Source organism: Xiphias gladius, chromosome 20 (genome assembly GCF_016859285.1).
Source record: "Xiphias gladius isolate SHS-SW01 ecotype Sanya breed wild chromosome 20, ASM1685928v1, whole genome shotgun sequence".
Classification (NCBI taxonomy): Eukaryota; Metazoa; Chordata; class Actinopteri; order Istiophoriformes; family Xiphiidae; genus Xiphias; species Xiphias gladius.
In genome coordinates, this window is record NC_053419.1 from 24,118,448 (window position 1) to 24,139,000 (window position 20,553).

The window sequence follows — 20,553 nt, forward strand, 5'->3', positions numbered from 1 at the left end:
TTCAGCCGCATTTCTCAGTCGATCATCTCACGAGGGTCTGACAGCACAAACGTGCTTCTATTTTAATCGATAGCTGTCTACACACCTACCGGCTCGCGTTTTACTGTAACCGCGACCGATCTCTTTCCGTTTCTCGCGCAGGACTCTGGTGATTGCGTGATCGGCTTCTAAATGCCACAAAATGCGAGACTGCAGACGACCTCGGCTCTGAACTGCGCCTGAACGCAGACGGAGCCCTGAAGCTGCTGTCACTGCACAGCCAGCGTAGACACTGTGTAGAAGACAAGGTGCTGTCTCTCAACCGATCGGCCCAACGCAGCCAAATGCTGGTACACACCGACGTGTAAAGCAATTCTTAGTGTCCCGCCTCATTTATTCCATTTTGTGGTTTCAAGCGAGGCTGGGAACTTCTGCTAATGCTGCGGGGAAAAGAATCTTCATGTCTGCTGCTCCCTCCGACGGGAACCTGCTTCAGTCGGACAAAAACTTCAGGAAACTATCAGTGTTTCTAAGTTACATGTTGGGTTGGAATATTGGGATATATTGTGACCAGTGGTGTCATCCGTTTTGGGACATTTTATATGCATTTATATATCAAATATTTGAATCCACTCCTCATTTGTTTTTATATGCTTTGTTATGACCTATTGCTGTTACGTTGTCCTTTGGTTCTTATGTCTTTTGTGATGCTTGATTATTCTCTTTTTAATTCCTTATAAGTCCATTTTTGGTTTTGTAACCTCTATGTTTTATGGTCAATGTGCTGCTGCTGTCTTCAGGATGGTGACAATAATCTTACTTTCTTTACCTGCACCTAACGGCCTGCATATTCCCAGGTGTCAACCCCTCGATAACCTTTGACATGACCCGGAACGTGGCCGAAAAAATCTCCGGGATCTGCGTCAAGCCGGCGCGGACTCGAGTTCCCCAGGACGGTTTCCGGCACCTCGTCGTCTCCTGGCCTGAGAGAATTCAGGTCGCTGTAGGTGAAACTAATAAATCTACCGCTGAGCGTAGCCGTCCCAGCAGCTGAAAAGGTCAACAGCGGGACTCTCTAAAATAGGCACAGGTGAGGCGGGGAAGGCGTGTGCGGTCAAACAGGTGAGGTTGTCCAAGTATCAGGTGAGCATAAATCTGTCAGGTGAGACATGTAAAATGTGAGACAACAGGCTGTGAGGTCCTGCTGGGTGGGGGTTTTACCTTCTCCTCGCCACACGTCCTGTCCGTCAGTCAGCAGCACCTCGAAGCCCGAACCTAAGCCCCGCCCCCTCCAGTCCACCCGCAGGAAGTAGGCGGAGTCAGGCCGAGAGGAGACGTGGATTTCACGCACCGACGTGTGCATCCCTGCGGCCAAAACACAAAGAAGACCACCCAAAGTCAGAGGCCTCTTTTAATTCCCTGACGCCAGTCAGATATTCAGCCCCTAAATATGACGATTTCTGGCTTTACACTGATTTAATTTACTATCAATTGAATGTGTTGGGGTTTTGGACTGTTTGGCGTCCGAAGGCATCCCCTTGGACTCTGGGATCAAATAGGAATGGACTGTCTAGATTCAAAAACGATTAATGAAGAACACGACTGGCAGATTAATCAATAATCAGAAATAACCATTAGTTGCAGCCCTAAACACGACGTGAAACCTCATTTCTCCTCGGCTGCTGTCCCCGCGGGACACATTCTCAGTACACGGCTTAAATAAACATTTATTCACCAGGGAGTTTTGTACAGTTTGACAAAACGGTCTCGCCACAAGCCCGGTTTAGTCGCCTGTTCCGGAGCTTTCGACCGTACCACATGATCTACATCGGCACGACTGCCGTTTCCAGGGTAAAGACTGAACTGTGAGTCTCAACTTTTGAGCCAACGTGTACAAGAAGTCCTCAGGAAAAGAAATGGAAATTGAACATCTGCAATTCCTCAACCACTGGGCAAGCTCCACCTGCTGATGAAGATCAGGTGATACGATGGAAACTTCCAGACCAACTACTAAACAGACTTTTGTCTCCAAGGTTGAGACTGAACTCTCAACCTCAAATTTTGCCCGTCTTTGGAGGTTGGACTTTCTTTTCCTTTCTTTTCCTAAACTACTGCCAGCAAAATGTTTTCAAACAACTCCGTGTTTTTGATTAAGATTTTTCTGTAGCAGGAAAATTAAGTGAGGAATAAGGGGCTTTTTCACTGGCGATAAACCTGACGAGAAAAGGCCTGGATCAACACCTGTAACGGAAACAAACAAAACAAAACACTTCAAATCTGTCATGTCAACGTGAAACGTTCCTACAGCCGATCTGATGACTGCACCAATCACCGCTCTGCCACTGGTCTTTGCCTCTGACTTTCGATCGAGAGACACAGGGATGCTTTTCTGAAAATGTGCGATTTCTCCCGAGCCACGGCCAAAAATCTGCTTTTTGAAGAAATCTGAGGAACTGCAGTGGCTAGGCATCATAACCGTGAACAAGTGAGAGAGATTTGGAAGAGGAAACTAGATGTGGTCCCTGCAAGGCAAGGAAGTGAAACGTCCGTTCATGAGAAAGGGCAGGTTCTTGCTACTCATGAATGAAACACTGCCTTACTGAGGAAAACCAACAAACTTTGACTTTAAAACTTCAGAACTGCAGGTTTGGCTATACAGGATATTTATCTGTTCAGTACTGGCCTGCCAGACATACAGCAGACGGACACTAAATCAGACAAGTATGATGCCGATTGCATTGAGGGTTGAGGCACAGAAACCACATAAAATGTCAACTTCAACAGCGCACAGAAGCCTCGAAGGGAAACCACGGAAGCAGAGCCGATCATCTAGACTCTGTAAAAACCGTGCAGAAGGCAGGGAGGCTTGGGAACTGCACCTGGACTGAAGAGTACAAGTTTCACGGGGCCATTCCCGATCAGATCCAGGTCATTTTTCATCAGCCTCAAAGTCGTCCTGACTCTGTTTGTTCTCAGATAAGCGTGTTTGCAATGAGCACGTTGCTTCAGACGTAACCAGACACGCTAAAAGGCAGGCGGTTCAGAAACTTGATTGGTGGAGGCGCGTCGGACCCGGTGCAGACCTGTTCTTGCATCATTTTCCCCGGCACCTCTCGATGGGCCTGCCGGTCACGCGCCGGCCAACACATCCGCCTCCCGTCGCCCTGGCTTCGACCGTCCAAGCGAGGTGACTGAGCCTCCCCAACGGCGGGTCTGGTTCCGCAGCAGCCACGTCGACACGCTGCGAACTGATCCGTGCAGCAGCATCTGCAGGGGGGGGGCCCGGCTAACTTTTCTGCCGAGAGAACAGAGGACGCACTGAAGGTCCTAACATGAGCCACTAACATCAGCAGGCCCGGCTACCTGGCCGGTCAGGTGACAACTACGCTGACACAGTTGCAGTGGTAACCAAACCAACTGTGTGTCGCTGCTATAAAACGAGCTGAGCGGTTCGATGTCCTACCGTTGGAGATATTGTCAGATATTCCCCACATCTCCGACTTGAAATTAGAAGTCAGAGGCTGCTGATGATAATAATAATAATGATGAATACTCATAATACTTAACAACTCCAGAAATATATATATATACTGTGGGGTTTTTTAATTTGATTGACTATACATGATTGTTTTTGTTAATGAACAGATGCAACACATTAATTCCCAACCTGTGCATCTCTCAATCTTAATCAGGAGATGAAGCTCTTGTTTATTTAGTTATAGGATTTCTTCACTGATTAACTTGATTTATCTAAATGTTTATTCAATGAACCTGGGGGGGGGGGGCTAATAGGGTCTCAACCACCACACACTCCCAAAACAAAACCTTCCGCAGCAGGGAAGAGCTGAGGCCTCCATTATCCCATCACGTCCCTGAGACCTGCACAGAGCTCACGCTGGAATGGGGCTTCTGAAATTGTTAAACGCCGGTTTTCTTCAGTGCCCTGTGGTCGGGTAATGACCGAACTGGGCAGGACTAGTCCGGCTCCACGCAACCATGTTATCACAGCCCCCGCGACGCGCTAGGACCCGACCTCTCATTAGGTGTAAAGTACAGGCCGAGCGGGGCGACGCCCTCGCACCTCAGCCAGCCGGACACTAATGACCGGCCACGGCCGCGGGCCTCCTCACACAGACCAGACGCATGTTTCTGCAGGGCCTTTAACGACGTCCTCCTCACACCTGCTTCCCAGCTGAAAACACGCACGGTCCGGCTGGAAAAGACACTGGAAAACGCGGGTTTTCTCCCTTTTCAAGTCCCCGGTCGTCTCAGGCAGGGGCTGCCGCCTGGTCTGCCGGCCCGTCCGCGCCCTGGTCCAGACCGAGATGCCTCAACAGCCGCTGCGTGGACTGTCTGGAGGCCAGTGCCTGAGCAACTGGACCTGGTTACGTTCCGCCACCGCCGCGGGTTCGTCGGTAATGAGGTTGGGAGTCGCGACCCTGAATAAAAACAGAGGGAGGGAGGAAATCCTGACGATGGAGACCCCGAACCCCCGAACCCCCGAGCCGAACCCGGGGTAACCTCGGTGACTTACGCCCTTCTTACCTTACAGCGGCCCTGGGGGGTGAGGGAAGGAACACGCGCCGAAGCCGAATTTGAAGACCCCGCTCCGGGACCCGGACTGACGACGTCCTGTTGGTAAACACAGACCGCGGCTACAGCACGTGGTCAGACAAGCGGTCGCACCTGAGCCCACCGGTCGGCTTGTGTCTGACCCGCGGCTTCCCCGTGTCGTTGGGGGGGGAGAAAACACACACACACAAACAGAAAAAACTCACCTTGGTTTGTTTTTGTTCTTCAGACCCGCTGCTGCGCCGGAGACGCTTCCCTCCCGCGTCATCATCAGGCGACGGAGCCGAACAGCTGATCGCATCGGGAGGGGGGGGTGGTAACAAGCGGTAAAAGGGCCAGGATCACCGATATCTATACCGAAATCGATACCTCTCATCGCTAAAAGCAGCCGGTGCTGTATCGTGCAGAGGGGAGAAAGACCTCGCGATGCGTTATCGATTGGCTGCGTCTGCATTGATTCCGTTTACCAGCAAATACTTGATCAGACATGAAACATTAAACCCCACTGTCCTCTGTTCGTGGCTTAAACACACGAGTGGACGGTTTTTAAAGGCAGATGACTAATGTCCACGAGGCGGTCTCCGTATCGATACCGTATGTATGTAACCGGCTGAAAACTGAATCCACTGAGACAGACCCCTTCAGACCCCCCCAGGCAAAGAACAGGACGGTGTCAGGACGGGGTCTACCTGCAAACCTGCGGCATTCTGTCCAAAAAAAAGTGTCACCGGCTTCACGTCGTGCCAGTGGCTCTCAGCTCCGAGAACGCTGGGTCCTCCCGAATCTTTAAACACACACCCCCGCAAATCCGTAGTTTCATTCCTAAAAGAGGCTCGGTTTCCTAAAACGGCTGCGCGCTGATTGGTTTTCACCCGGCAAACGGGGGGGAAAACAGCGACTTTGCTGGGGACTGCTTTCAGCGGCGGATGAATCCACATTTGGCGCTGTAGTGAGTGTCCGGGGCAGCAGGACGCTGTGTGTGTGTGTGTGTGTGTGTGTGTGTTCATGGTGATGAAGGAACATGTCGCCCGGTGGAAAAAAGGTGCGGGTGACTAAACAGTTTCTGGAAAGAAAACGGAGCTCTGTGGTTCAGAGGAATCGCACACGTCAGGCCGTGATCCACACACTGTACCTGTCGGTGGGGGACATCTATTTTTGATTTGGTTTCACCGGGGGGGTTAAATGTTCAGGTAAAGGAACCCTCCTCTACCTGAACATTTTCTACATGGCTGAGACGCCCGGAATATACAGTGTGTGAACTCGACTCCCCCCCACGCGGGGGGAAACTGATCAGCATATTCAGGGCAACAGAGGAACCAGACAGACAAGCTGTTGCATCTGATGAAAGCAGGAGAGCTAAAGCAGATAGTAATAATTCTCAGTGTCCCCCCGTGTTTGTTTTGGTTTACTTGTCAGCGAGGCAAAGGCAACAAGCTGTGTGCCACATGTTGTTGAAGAGGAAATGAAGGGATCACTGAAAGAGCATGATTTGAGTTCTGCAAACAGACCCTCCTTCCAAAAAAATAATTGCCTCAAGAGGCCATTTGGACATTCAGGCACTTTCTGTTAAGGAAACACACACACACACACACACACAGGGGCCCACATCAGCTGATTCTCCACAGGGGTTTGTCTGTCCAGAGTTCACAGACTAACCTGTCCGGCTCTCCCAGGTGGCCTCTGAGCGTATGATCGCATGTGTCTAGGGCTGTGGGAAATATTGTGTTCCAGTCAGAGAATGTGCAGGTAAAGTCTGACTCGTTTACCACAACCGATGGCCGCCGGAGCCCAACCGGCTACGACTTGCCGAACCGAGGCTGTAGCGTGAAAATCTGGGCCCCGAACAAGTATCTGTAGAGGCTGTTATGGTTTTATTATCAGTAAGGAAGTGTTTGTGTTGGATTTAAGAAAAGTCTGCGCAGTCTGAAATCCCCCTCTTCTCCAGATGCTGTAATTACTGTGTGAAGCTTCACAGTGAGGCCTTACAACATCACTTCCATGACAGTGTTCATCTGTCTTCATTGAACCCTGAGCATGAGGCAAAGGTGGGGCGCCTCCGTACTCCGGCCCCCACACTCCGGGAGGATTTCATCTGTCTGCAGAGGCGGACGCCCAACGTTTTGTCAATCCATCCATCCTGACCTCCTCCCTGCGCGCACCCAGCCCCCCCCCACCTTCGTCCCCGTCGCGATTACCACGGCCGGTAGAGGGCGCTGTCCCCAGAAACGTGCTGTTTCGGTGGATTTCGCCGTCAAGGCCGATGCCGTCTCACACGACCACTAGATGCCGCTTAACAAACGAAAAATGCAGCTACGGGTCGTGCCGAGCGCGGACGGGCCCCGGCTCACAAAATGTCCCGAGGGCGGGAAACCGACAACACACATGCCCAAGTCGAATCTCATAAATTTGATACCAGGTGGAGCTCGTCGTTTGATTTAGTGTTTCCCAAGTGCTGCTGTCATCATTTGCTCGTAGTTGGCAGAGGTTAGTGTTTCCTTTCAAAAACCTCTCGTCTTTCAAAAGCTGCGGTCACCATGAGCCAAGTTTGACATTTTCACGGGCAATGTTCCAGCGTTGTCGCTGCAAACCGCATAGAAAGCTTGATTATTTTGACAGATAATCATTTGGTCTATAAAACATCCATAAACACTATAAACCAGCTCCCAGTGACATCTTCGAATGTGTTGTTTTTTCCGACCAACAGTCCAAAACCCAGAAATATTCAATTTAATAAAAGGCGAGACCAAGAAAAAGCAGCAGAATCCCACATTAGAGAAGCTGGAAACATCGAATTATTGACGTTTTTGCTTGAAAAATGAAGATTCATCAATTATCAACTAATTTCTTTTTTTGGTCGACTAATCAATCCATTGACCAATCACTGCAGCTCTAAGCAACACGTTCATGCATTAAAGATCCCACACAGAGCCTCCTTACGAGCCTAGCATCTGTATCTGTGTGTGTCTGCGGCGGAGCGTTTGTGTCTCCGGGGCAGAAAGGGAAACATCAGGAAGCCTCCGACAGTCTGGCCTGCATCCTCTGATCCCTCCTGCCTCTCGCAGCCACAGCGAGGTCTGACGGGACTCTGGGCTTTCCTTCCGACTTGGCTGCACTTCCTACCCTGAAGATACGGACGCTAGCGGAATCGCTGGTTCATTCCAGCACCAAGTCAAAAAACAGAAAAACGGAGGAATGAACTCGTGCTTTCCTGTTGTGCTTGCTCATGTTTGGGTTGACCTCGACCATAATTCTTTCCTGTTTATCTATTTTATTTCTCATCAAGAAGTTTTAAATGTCTCTTCAGACTCTTTTCTATCTCACAGGATGTCCGTCAGAGTCTGTGTCCCACTTTGCTGTTTGAAATGCTCTCCTGCTGCATTAATGAATAAGATAATCAATTTATTAGTTGCATAAGTCAGTAATACAGTATTTTCTTGCACTGCATTAAAGCCACTATGAGAAGAAATTGAAATTCTCAGGTTTCACCTGCATTGTCTCATTTTTCTCCAAACGAAACCTTCTGCCATCAAAATATGCAACGATCGCGTTACAGTTCTGGATTTATTGCATTTAACTGAGTCACTAAGGGAGTCATCCTGGTGTTTTACAGTGCACGAGTTCATGTAAATAAGTTTGAAACCTCATATCTGTGAAATACTAAGTATAAATACGGTACAACTAGAATACTGAATATAGCCGTGTGTACAGCTTGTTGCGCTGCCCCCAAGTGACAAAAAAAAAAAAAAATCAGTCAATCAAGTCGAATTTTTCCACAAACACTTTCCTACGCATCAAAATTGAGCGTTTTGCTCTTCTCACTGTGTTCGTGCACAGTGATGAAGTTCTTCTGACTTTTACACTGTAGTATCTGCATTTAATTAGAGCCACTGATTCAGTCAGCTCTGGACCCGAGCTCCTCCATCCTGCCCACAGGCCTTTATGGTGCAGCCTCCATCACTTAACCAAACTGGCTCCCGGACGTCTATGTAAACACCTCTGGGCTTTTTTTTTTCCGGTTGTTGTTTTTATTATTTGGAGACGTTCCCTCCACTGTGGCCGGATGAGATGAGACTATATATGTATGTCCTACTGCAATATGCAACACTTCTGTGAAACAATGCTGTTTTCAGTCTAGTAATGTAGCTGGATTTGTGGTCAAACATACTCAGGCACTTTGTTGTTCCTAGAATGTTCTTTATATTGGCTGAGTGAAGCTGTTACTCAAGATCTGATGAGTTCCTCCTCTGCAATGTCTGTGGTTCCCTCCTGCTGAGTGTTAACCAGTGATAGTTGATGCCTAAACCTTGTTTCAAGCCTTGTATGTTCATTTGTTTTAATTATTCTCAACAGCTCATCAGCAGCTGTTGGGAATAACGCGTTTATGGACAGAGTTCGGGGTCGGTCGATCCCGACAGACCTCCGAGGGACTAGAGATACAAAAAGTCAGCAAAGCAGCGGTCTCTCCAGGGTCTGGGTCATTTACTTAGATTGGCACTTAAAGGATGAGATTTTGGTCTCTGCCTGGTTTGGTGGGTGTCGATGAGAACAGACAGAGAAAGACTGGATCCTAATAGTTAAGCACAGTGTTTGGAAGGTGGACAAGACTCGACTTTAAAGGAAAACTTCAGTGCCAAAAATTTCGCAAATGTTTCGCCTAACCTTGTCCCAAGTAAAAGAGCACAGTTTTGGCAGCTGTAAAACCACATGTTAACCATATCACCCAGTCTGGTATTGCAACACAGGCAAGAATTAGTGAATAACAGACCCAATCATATAATTTTACTTGGTTCCAATACAGCTCCTAAAAACCTGATGCAGCATTAAGTTCCATCCAGCTCCTCTCACTGGGTGAAGCATCTGCTTAGCCAATACCTCCCACTCTCCATCACTGTATGGGACATTCAGGTACCTCCCCGGTGCTGCTTTCAGGCTCTCTAAGCACTGAAACTGAATTCACTAATAAGATGACATTGTACTCACCAAAGAAACTGCTGTGATCTGAGGTGATATCGCTTCAACGAAATCTGATGGCAGCCATATGATCAGACAGGTTGCGGTCCAACCGACAGTTTAGCGGCGGATGATCTAAACCACTATTTTTGCAGGGAAAAAAACACAAGTGAATGCGCCTGAAATGCACTGTGGGTAATAATTCCTCATCTCACAGGAAAATTGTGGAAGCAGGAAGTGGTTCTTTAAACTATGATAGATGTTTTCAATGGATGGTCTGGGTAATTTTTTTTACTGTTTGTCTTCATGTTTACCAGAGAGTGGTTTTAACCAGACTTAATTGATTTTTTTGGGCCTCTTGGGGACATGTCAAATATTATCACCTTATGTAGTTGAAACTGTGATCGTGTTGGCAAACAGTTGCTTATTTCCACATTCAGAAGTTACACAGCAACATGACCCTTCATCTGGATCTGGTGTTTGTGTCCACCTGATGAATTTAAGTCCAGTATTCCCTCTCTTTTTGCTCTGGCTTTGGTCTCCACCAGCTCCTGAGGGAAACATCTGGCTCTTTAGGTGCTAAATGCTCCACCGTGTTCACCAGCTGGTCTCTGACTGTGTCTGTCTGCTGGCTGCTGCTGAGCAGGTAGTGGACAGAGGCTTTTTACAGCTGTTTTTCTGAAAACAGCTGCCGCTGTGGCTGAAAACGAGGCTAAAAGAGCGGTGAGAGTGAACCAGAGCGGTAATGTGGTGAAAAACCAAAACAATAAGCTGAAAAGGGCTAAAAAGCTCCTTAGAGCTGAAGGAAACTGTATCTGGTGGGCTCATCACTGCAAGTGATCCCTTTCTCATTATATGCAGTCATTTGATCCATTGTTAAAATAAAAATATTGATTAGTGCAACTTTGAGACCTCACTGATCAGACTGCTCATGTTTTTGACCTGTCTGATTTCTTTTTAACGATGCCGCTGATGTCCCAGATCAACACAATCAACGTTGGTTGAGTACAATATTATTTGCTGATAGGGATGATTACAGAGCTCGGGAGGCGTCATGGAGAAAAAATGAATTCATTTGCACAATTTGTAATTTGTGCTTTTTGAATTTGCAGTTGGAAAGCTTGATGTAGCATAACTTATCAGCTTCATGCCATAAGTCTTGACTTGCCTGTACCCTACACTGGATTCAATGCGGTTTTACTTTGATCTCAAAGTCAGATATGTGGGTATACTTTGGGTTTTGAAGGCATTTTGTAGGATAATGGACTGGTTTGCCGTAAATGGTCCACTTTCTAAAAACTCGGCTTCGGGGATCTGGAGAGCTTCTTCATCGTTCTCTCGCTGGGTAAATGCACAACGACAAAGGTACCGTAAATTAGTCATTTGTGCAAACAAATTTTAAAATCAAGGGCTCACAAATGATTAATACCAAGCTGAAAAGAAGAAATTATTTAAATGTTGCATTTTTTCCCTTTTTTTCTTCTTCTTTCTTCTGCTTTATGGCCTTGCCCATTATTTATTGTGAAACAAAGAGTAGGTTGTGCTGTATGGTGAAAAAGTGACTCTGACTGTGTCTTGTCCAGTGGACCCCACCCCAGAGCCTTTAGAACATGCTGGGACCCATCACATAAACAGAAACATGTTCCGCGGTGACTCGTGGCATCACCAGAGGGCCCGACCATACAGCACAGTCTTATTAGCTCCAATAGACTCCTAACAGATCCCGATCCCCTCTGCTCCATCATTAACCTTAACTCCTCACTTTCATCTCTCCCTCCTCTGTACCACTCAGGGATCCTTCCTTCCGCCTGTCTTTAGCATCACCTGCACCTAATAGCCCCGAGCAGACACATGTGCATGAATACATGAGTCAGGCTCTCCAGGCTAGATCCTGCAGTAATGACTTCCAGCTCAGTCTTCAGGTAACAAGCATTTCCTGGTAGTTGTGTCTGCCTGAGGACAACTCCTGACCAAGTTACTGTAGCTCTCTGTGGTCTGGTCTTTGTCACACTGTAGTGTGTGTGTGTGTGTGTGTGGGGGGCTAATAGCTGTGCAAAAAATCTCTATAGTGTCCCTCAACTACAGCTCCACAGGAGACAGACTCAGCTGATACTCACTTCAACAAATGTTGACGATGGACACTTGTTTATGGCTCTCGAGCATCCTCGTGCTCATCTGTGCTATAATATTACAATAGGCACCCGATAAAATACAGTACAAGTTCTCTTTAAGTTCCTCCCGGACACCTTGAATGCCATACGTCCTACTACAGTATCCTCCACAACAACAGAATAGGTGCCTGCTGGGAAAATAAACCGCAGGATGAGTTCTTTTTTTATTACACTTGTCTGTTCAAAACCAATCAATCATTTTAATAGAATTAATGAATTAATAATACTTCAGTGAACATAGCATTTATAATTTATATATATATTTTTTTTACTTAATATGTCCCAGCCACTTGTGAGACCAAACCTTTGCGCTTGAATGGAGCTCTATGGTACAGAGGAATATATCAGGCCCTGGATACACACACGGTACTTAAGAAAGCACATGCTGGGACCAGACTTTGAACAGTGTTTCATGACGTATTCAGTGACACCAGAAAAAAAACCCCAGAAAAACTAGTTGGTTTTTAACCATTTTTTTCTCATACGAAAAAATAATTTTTTTCTGTCCCTCTCTGTTGGTAAAGCCAATTAGAGTGAGACTGAAGAACCTCTACCCATGGAAGGATTTTCAGACAAAAGGCCACCCGCCCACCCCTCAACCTGTGGCCCCATAGCGAAGGCCACAGATTGGCAGCTGCATTGTTTTCTAGTCATTTTGAGTCTCTTTGTGGTGGTTTTGGGTCTCTCTGTGGTGGTTTTGAGTCTCTCCGTGGTGGTTTTGACTCCCTGTGTGGTGGTTTTGGATGTCTTTGAGCCCCTGGGCCTGTGTCCGTAAGGGCCCGCTCAGCGATCCAGCCATGCCTCTACCCTGCTATCAGTGACCAGAGACTAATGAGGTTTCCATTACGGTGCCATGCAGTAGGTTTAGTCGCGGGGCGCTAAGGTCGACACAATTAACCCGTGATGTTGCTGTGAAGTTTTGCTACATTAGCAAAAAAGCAGAGACCTCCATCAGCCCCTCTCTCACAAGGAGGGCAGTTAAAAGTCCATAAATGTAGGCAGTGGAGTTCATTAGGGCTGGCCTAGTTTCGGAGGCAGGGGCACTGAAGAGGGGCAGGAGAGCCTGAATTGGGGTCTTCAGGGGTCTCGAAACATGACGGGGATTATGGATATTTACTGCTAAAGGGACCTCAATGAGCTGTTGTCTGTGGGCCCAGAAACTCTAGCAGGAGTCCCGCACGGAGGACTTAGCATGGGATGAATCTGCATCCAGGCCAGCTAAAGCAACAACAGCATTAAGTCCTCCTGCGGAGACACTTCCTGTGTCTGTTTGGTGTGAGATGAGCCAACACAGAAAATGAGCTTTATTGTATATACCAGAAAGTGAAAGGCAGAAGGATCTTTTTTTTTTTTTCAACTGTAAACTGAGCCGTAAATTGAGAGATCAGCTTTTATTCTGAAGGATAAATAGCACCATTCACTAACTATTGATTTGGAGTGTTCTCAGGTGTTTATTGCCAAATAGTCTCCCTACCTGTCCAATGTTTTGTGTGTGTGTGTGCCTGTAGTAATAATCTCTCTCTGTCCTATTGACAATGGCAGATACACATTCTAAAAAAGATCAACAGCTAAACTAAATAGTCGAAAGAAAGGGGACACTTGAAACTGGTCAAATTCCATATCTTTTATAAAGAGGTACACTGTGTGTTTTCTCACACAGGCAACCGGTTCTACATATATGCTGCTTAACCAAAGTATCTTAGTTAAACCCAAAAACCCGGTCCATGATATCGTACTGCAAGTTCGGATATTTTGGTGGAAAACATGGTGGCGCTAGATGAAAAGTCAGAGAATCACCAAAGTCATTGGTGTTCATCCTGTAGGGAACGTGAACGTCTGCACAAAACCTCGTGACCATGCATCACAGAGCTCCAGTGGTTTTTCTGAGATATTTCAGTCTGGACCGAAGTGGACCGACTGGCAGATTTGACCCCTAAACTGCTAGCATGACTAAAACGGTCGCTACTTTTAATTTTAGTCGTCGCGATGGGAGAAATGAACACATCGATGGCGAATGACGTTCGAACGCATCACCTCCGAAGATGATGTATGTATGTGCAGAAAAAGCTCAGAGGAGTGGAACGGGATGAAGGGTGGATGTTGGGCAGTTTAATGAGAAAGACAATAGTTGGAGGAAAGACCCCTCTCAGCTTCTCTCAAATTGGAACCAGGAGGAATCAGTGAATGAGCCCTCTGTGCCTTTGTTATGAGGCGCACACACACACACACACACACACACACACACACACACACACACACACACACACACACACACACAGTCCTCTCCTGTGGATGAAAGTTTTGGGTAAAGTTGTGCAATCAGCCTGAATGAGCTGTGAGCTGGCAGGGTGCAGCAGCTCCCTGGCTCCTACACTTTGCCTCCATGAGAACGCATCAGGCTCTGTGGAAACCTGGCACGGGCGGGGGGGGGGGGTCTTCTGAGGGTAACCTCCAGGAGGCAGTCCCCTGCCTCCCCCAGTTTTATTTACTCCATACTTCACTTTTACCCAACCAGGGAGTCTTCTGAGAAAAACCAACCCTTCTTCATGTGAGCCCCTGGTGAGCAGAACTAGAACAAACAAGTAAAATACACAGTGTCATTAACTGGTTGGCAACTAAATGATGTGTCAGTACACAAACATAAAACTACTGCACATGCTATAGCAGTTCATAGATCAGCGGAATGAAAACCCCAGTTTGGAGGTGATGAGGCAGTTTTGGTTTTGGAGGCTGCTCCAAGACGACGACGATGAACGTCTGATACCTAACAAACAAGATGGTGCCAGTGGAGCGGTTGCAAAATCAGCACCAGTGAGGCAATATTATTCTGTTATTCAGTAGTTAAGAGTCTGTAAACGCACTTCACCAGGAGACAGCCTGAGCACAATACGATGTGGGCAAATCTTTTAGTAGACAACAATACAGACGGGTGACAAGTTAAAGAACGTGAAAGAAACCTAACAAATGCAGGTACATCCATGCAGGACGTGACGTAATGCTCACTGAGCCGTTTCATGAGTATAAAAATGATGTGAAACATTCTGTGTCCTATGGACACGAGCACATCTCAACAACTACCACATGGATTGTCATGATTTTGTGTACAGACACTTGTGGTCCCCACAGGATGTTTTCCTACTGACTTTCCATCTAGCGCCACCATGAGGTCTCAACCACTATTGGATGGATTTGGGACAAACGGTTGCGTTCCCCACAGGATGTGTCATAACTGTAGTTCTGGGACTGCAGGAGAAGCCATCTGATGGGGCTCTGCAGTGGCCTGATTCAAGATCTGTAAATCCACATCCCGGGTCCCATCGGCACTGGCAGGGTAAGTGTTTTCTCATGGACTAAGGTACAAGTTTTATCTGAACACTGGACAGTCTTTCAAAGAGCCGAGGATTTCCCAGAAAACCTTGCACATCATCAATGACGTAAGACCTTGTTTCATGCTCTCCAGGGGAACACATAAATACATACAGTGGGATCCAAAAAGTCCAAGACCACTTTCAGTATGGTCTCAGACAGTGGTCCCCACACACACACACAAACACACACACATACACACACACACACACAGGGATCTCTCTGCTCCCTGTCCTGGAAAACACAGAACTTTATCTTCGTAAAAAAAAATCTGGAGTGAGCAGCTGAAAGAACTCCAAAAAACTGTCTGGTCCGGTTGTCTGCTCTTTATGAGGCTTCCTCTGAAAGCCTCCCACTCTTTAGCTGCTGACGCACTATGTCTGGGCGTCAGTTTTCTGATGAAGTCAGGGTGTTGAAAACCGTATTGATTGGTTTCATGAGGCTCTGTCCTTCCACAGGCTCAAGTGTTCTCCCTGTGCTGTGGAAACTATAAACAGACCACCGTATTATCACATTATTCCCTCGTGGCCTTGAAAAGGAAATTTATGTTGTAGCTCTGAAACATCCTTAAAGAGAAGAAGATGTGTTTCTTGCTTTTTCCAGTATAATCAGGTTTGAGTGCAGAACACAACGTGGGGATCATAACTTTGTACTTTGGGGAATATGCGGAGATAAAATGGTGGCTGCAAAAAAAACGTCCACAACTGTCGCAATGAGAGAAAACGGGGCAAATTCAACTCAAGATAGAATATAAACAGATGAAGATGAGGGATGAAAAGTTTGAGCTATGTCATATCAATATGCAAAGATTAACAACTTCCAATTTCCAAAGGTAAACTGGTCTATTTATTTATATCTGCCTGAGTATTTTATGTATTTATTTTTACACGCATATGCACAAAAAAAACCTGAGTCAAAACACCAGAAGTTTCAAAAAGGTTGAAATATCACAGAAAATGTTTTACGCTTGTCTGAGGTTTTGACAGTTGTTGTCTGGATACAAACCAGGGTGAAACAGGCTGACTGAATAAACGCTGACGTACATGAATCATGTGACTTTGTCACTTGTCGCCTCCAGTGAAGAGAGGAAACCATCAGATCAGTGAGGAGCCGTGAGGAGGCTGGAACCTTCCTCACATCAACACACGGAACCGACAGAAACGTCAGGTCACCATCACGTTCTCCACACGGTTTCCCATCGTCTCAGCTCTGACTGGAGCTCTCTTAGCGACCTCGTCTCGCCGCGTCCTCTTCTTCTGCGGCGGTTAAACGGCAGCCCCACCAGCTCTTTATCTCCATCAACCAGTCGGCTCATATTCACACAGCAGCGGCGGATGGAAACGAGCATTCATTCGCACTTCATTTGCGCTGAATTCGGCTGAAAACTCGACCGGTGACAGAGTGAAACGTTTCAGTGGCACAATGCAAAGGCTGACTGATTTTCATGGAGAAAGATGACACACGCATCAACACAAGAGCTCCCAGCCAAACGAACATCCCCAGACACATTCTTCTGCAGAGCTTACAGATGCACATATGTCCTGTACATTCCCGCTCTCTGCTAAAGCTCTTGCACTCGTGTATAAATTGCCAGATCTATAATCGGGTCAGCACTAAGCCATTTGATCACGTCTGGAACTTCTTACTTTTTAAAAGATCGTTCCCCCTTTGTGCGCCGTGGAACCTGTATCTTGTACCTGTAGCTCCGTGAATTACGTTTCCAGACTGTACAATGACAATCCCCAACATTTCTGGCCGTTCACTCATTTTCCAGTTCTTTCAGGTACGCGTCAGCTGTGCACGGGCGTGTCCTCTCTCGTTGTACGTGACAACGTTTCAGCATCGGTAACAGAGCAGCGGGATGACCCTCACTACACCGCTGTCCTCCTCGGCAGGAAAGCCCTTTCCCTGCACCAGCTCAATACTGCCTCTGAGTGGCGGCGTCTTCACATCACAGCTTCAGTGGAGCCAAGGTCACACATCCCGTACGGGTACGTCGAGGGTGCAACCTGCGGGCCCGCCTCCACACACAAGACTACAGATAAAGGACATACACATCCCAACGCGGTCAACGGAAGGTGCACGTGTGGCGACCCACCAGCCACGACGCTTCATTCAGAGGCAGCAGGTTTATCGAATGTTTTAAATGAGCAAAATGAACCAGATTTTACTTTTAGGTATTTTAATACTAATTAAAATTGAGTCATACAGTATGAAATTAGCTGCTTAATTAGTCTAATTTTGTGTTCTCTTTCTTAATGGGCAGCGTCCCATCCGCAATACACACTAATGGTGCGGTCACTCCTCCCTTTCATGTCTATGATTTTAAACTGTCTGTTGGACGGAAACGAACAAAACGTCGGTTCACGTTGGATTAAATTCCTTAACAAATTCCCTCTGCAGATGAAGATCATGTGATATGATCGAAAGCTGCAGCACAGCTACTAAATGGACCCTGCGGTCAGATTGTTTTGTCAGCAGCTGTTTCCGAGATCAACAACAAACCTGGAAAACAACAGATACCTTTTCACGGGTTGGAGGATCCAAATTATTCATCTTTTTCTGCCCAGAGCTTTCGACTGCATCTCATGGTTTTCCTCAGTGGACAATCAGCTCAGCTGACATCTGCTCCATCTACTGAGAAAGAGCGTGAGATGCATTTTAAAGCTCTGGAAAAAGCCAGTACGTGGACCTTGAGCCAACATTTCTTTTGTCAGATGGGTATTTGTTTTTTTTTTTAAAGAAAAACAAGATAATAACAACAATTTAACCAGCGAATGTCTGGTACTTTTACACGATAATCACCCAAAACAATGAAGCCATAATTAAAAGTACTGTTCCAGCAGCAGAATAAAATGAGGCTGTAAACATACAGAAGCAACACTTTATTACAAAGGACCTCAATTATACACAAAGGGAATCATAATGTATCTGAACCACTTCACTGCATGTGAATGGAAATGAGTCCATTTATTTAGAGTCCTGAGCTGAGGCTGGTTGGAGAGAAATCCGTAGTATCTGCGGATGAATTTGTTTGTTGACCATCTCAGCAGATCAGAACATCACCACCTTAGTCTGTTTGGGTTTGGCTTTCTTCACTGGAACATGGACTTCCTCGTGGTCCGCGCTCATGTTGTTGGACAACCAGCCCACCGTCACAGAGTTAGCTACAAGGACACAACGAGGGGAGAACGTTAAAGCGGATCTCATGAACAATGGCCGCGCTCACTCCCGTTCACCTGCAAAAACCTGAAGTCCAAGCTGAAGGTAAACTGGTTCGCACACAGAGAGAAAAGGTCTTTTCCGGTTCACATTTGCTGTGTTTATTCTTTCGTAATGTAGACGAGAACAAGCTCCCATGATTCAGCTGATGTCTTCCTCGGGGTGCAGGCTCAGCGACAGGCCGTTTTCACAGCAGACAGTTTGGTGGCACGGGAAGAAAAAAAAAACAACAACCCACGGGCATCACTAACAACGCTGACAATGTCTCCGCTCTGTTCGAGTGTCCCAGTAGAGGGTGGGGTCTCGTTCACTCCCCGTTCATTGCTACGAGGAATGGGTCAAGACGTGACTGCGGGTCCCTCCTCATTGACAGACCTCTTGACCTCTCTTCCAGGGAATGTATTTTGGTCCGTGAAAAAGACCTATTGTCACAGTCCAACCTCTTTTTTAATCGGGTAATTAGGTGCAGATAATTAGAACAAACCAAACACAGCAGGTTTTCAAGGTTCCCCGTGGAGGTTTTTCCTCCTCTAGCAGTGATGCGGAGCTGTTTTCTACGACCGGGTCTGTGTGTTGTTTTACTCGTGCACCGATCTGCAGTCGGTGGTAACACACCAAGATACGCAACAGTGCACCAGCAAAGGCAGTGAAGGAGGAGACTGCTTCTTTGTAAATGTTTTACGAGGAAGTCAATGCCTTCAATGCATTTTGGTAAGACTAAGAAAGAAAACAAAAAAGACTTTTGTTTGTGTTAAATATATTTAGTTGTGTATCTTTTTCCAATATCCCTATGTCAATGCAATGCCTCATGGTTTCCTTGTAATTACCCCATTTACCCTGAGTCACTCTGTGCGTCCGAGCAAGCTAAGCGAGGAGTAAATGCGTCTAAAAACCACTCAGGCTGGATTGAAACGCAGCTGCTCAACTCGAGATGCTGAAAAGGTGTAAATGCATATTAACTTTACTCCCCCCGCCTGTAACTACGTCAGTCGGTGCTCTGCGGAAATAACCGCAGCAGAGTCTCTGCCTGCGCTGACAGCCGCTGAAATTAGCCGTCATTCTCCCTTCTTCATTAAAGCGACATTGAGAAAGCTGCTCTACACATACGATCATACAGACGGTGCCCAGAGCTGCTGTAGCACGTATCTGATCCCTGATCTGTTCCACCACTGAATGATCTGCGTTTGTCAGGGAGAGGCGGGAAGATGATAAACCTTTCGTCTCGCTCGCAGTTTATAAATACGATTCAACCATGTGTGTGTGTGTGTTATGGATGGCTGTTAGCTGACCAGCGTCACTCTTATTGCTCAACTATTACTACCGTACCCTAATAAAAAAATAAAAAAGGCTCTTCTTGTAGCATTTTCAGTTACCAAACAGCTTCAGGTGCATCCCCACCTCCTTCTGGACTGGGAGGAAGAGCGACCCTGATTTACAGGTAACCGAGGAAACAAAGAGACTGTAATCAGATTCGTGATATGACCAACAGAGATGCAGATGTTTGACCTACTGTAAATGAACATGTCTGAAATCACATCTGGATTTTACTTGCATACGAGACCCCTGAAGTGACAGGTGGAAATTGGGGCCTGTGCGCGATGATCTCCACGACAGCGGTTTGTTCCGATTATGTGCTATTTCCGTCACTTACCTGTTCAAAAGAGACTGGACTGTGAGCCCGCACACTGAGGAAGGCGTCAGCCAGTGGGTTTGTTCTCTTGCACTGCAGCGTGAACCAGTTTACCCTCAGCTGAAATATGAAAGCTGACACACAGCAGCTGGCAGACAGGTCCCGGAGCAGACAGACAGTAGAGACTCACTTGCAGCTTGGTGCTCTGGACAGTCCTTTTGAAAATGTTCCACTGAACCACAAACACGACAGCAACCTCCTGCGCACACAGAAATCATCATTTAAACGAGTGTAAGACCAAGAATCATACAAACAGTGTAGTGAAAGTGTGTGTTTGTACCTTGTGCATACAGTCCTTTAGGATTATCTGGGCAGGACCGTGACAAGTGTCCAGTTTGACTGCAGATGAAGCACTTTGCATACGGGTAATCACCTGAGAGAGACGACATTTAACGCCATTAAAGCAGGATTACATGGTAATCTATTACAAATGTCCGTGGCTGTCGGTGTCCTCGTCGTCCTCACCCAGAGCGGGATCCACTTTAGCTCTACACCTGTGGATTTCATGTTCGGTGGAGCCGCAGCGGAAGCAGATGCCTCGACCCATCTCCTCGTCTCTGTCTGCCTCCGGACAGTCTGCCAAACCGTGACCGGGCTTTCTGC

The 20,553-nt window shown here is 46.9% G+C and overlaps 2 protein-coding genes across 8 annotated transcripts in view; both read right to left on the reverse strand.

Annotated features, from left to right (window-relative positions):
• The window catches only part of xrcc4 (X-ray repair complementing defective repair in Chinese hamster cells 4), a 31,958-nt gene extending 26,873 nt beyond the window's left edge, over positions 1-5,085 (reverse strand). The window contains exons 1-3 of one of the 3 annotated variants that reach the window (XM_040158143.1): positions 4,525-4,707; positions 3,784-4,418; positions 1,201-1,344 (exon numbers count right to left, since the gene is read on the reverse strand). In XM_040158143.1, the coding sequence (XP_040014077.1) occupies positions 1,201-1,342 (142 nt within the window). In that variant the 5' untranslated portion in view covers positions 1,343-1,344; positions 3,784-4,418; positions 4,525-4,707. Of the gene's footprint in view, positions 1-1,200; positions 1,345-3,783; positions 4,419-4,524; positions 4,708-4,757 lie in introns of those variants that run through there. The other 2 variants (XM_040158142.1, XM_040158144.1) reach the window with 2 other exon arrangements.
• Positions 5,086-17,904: 12,819 nt separating this feature from the next.
• Positions 17,905-20,553, reverse strand: part of zcchc9 (zinc finger, CCHC domain containing 9) — a 5,917-nt gene continuing 3,268 nt past the window's right edge. For all 5 annotated transcript variants that reach the window (XM_040158141.1, XM_040158139.1, XM_040158140.1 and 2 more), the window contains exons 3-6: positions 20,416-20,553; positions 20,231-20,323; positions 20,081-20,149; positions 17,905-18,205 (exon numbers count right to left, since the gene is read on the reverse strand). The exon at positions 20,416-20,553 is cut by the window's right edge and continues 13 nt beyond it. In XM_040158141.1, the coding sequence (XP_040014075.1) occupies positions 18,093-18,205; positions 20,081-20,149; positions 20,231-20,323; positions 20,416-20,553 (413 nt within the window). In that variant the 3' untranslated portion in view covers positions 17,905-18,092. The remainder of the gene's footprint in view (positions 18,206-20,080; positions 20,150-20,230; positions 20,324-20,415) is intronic.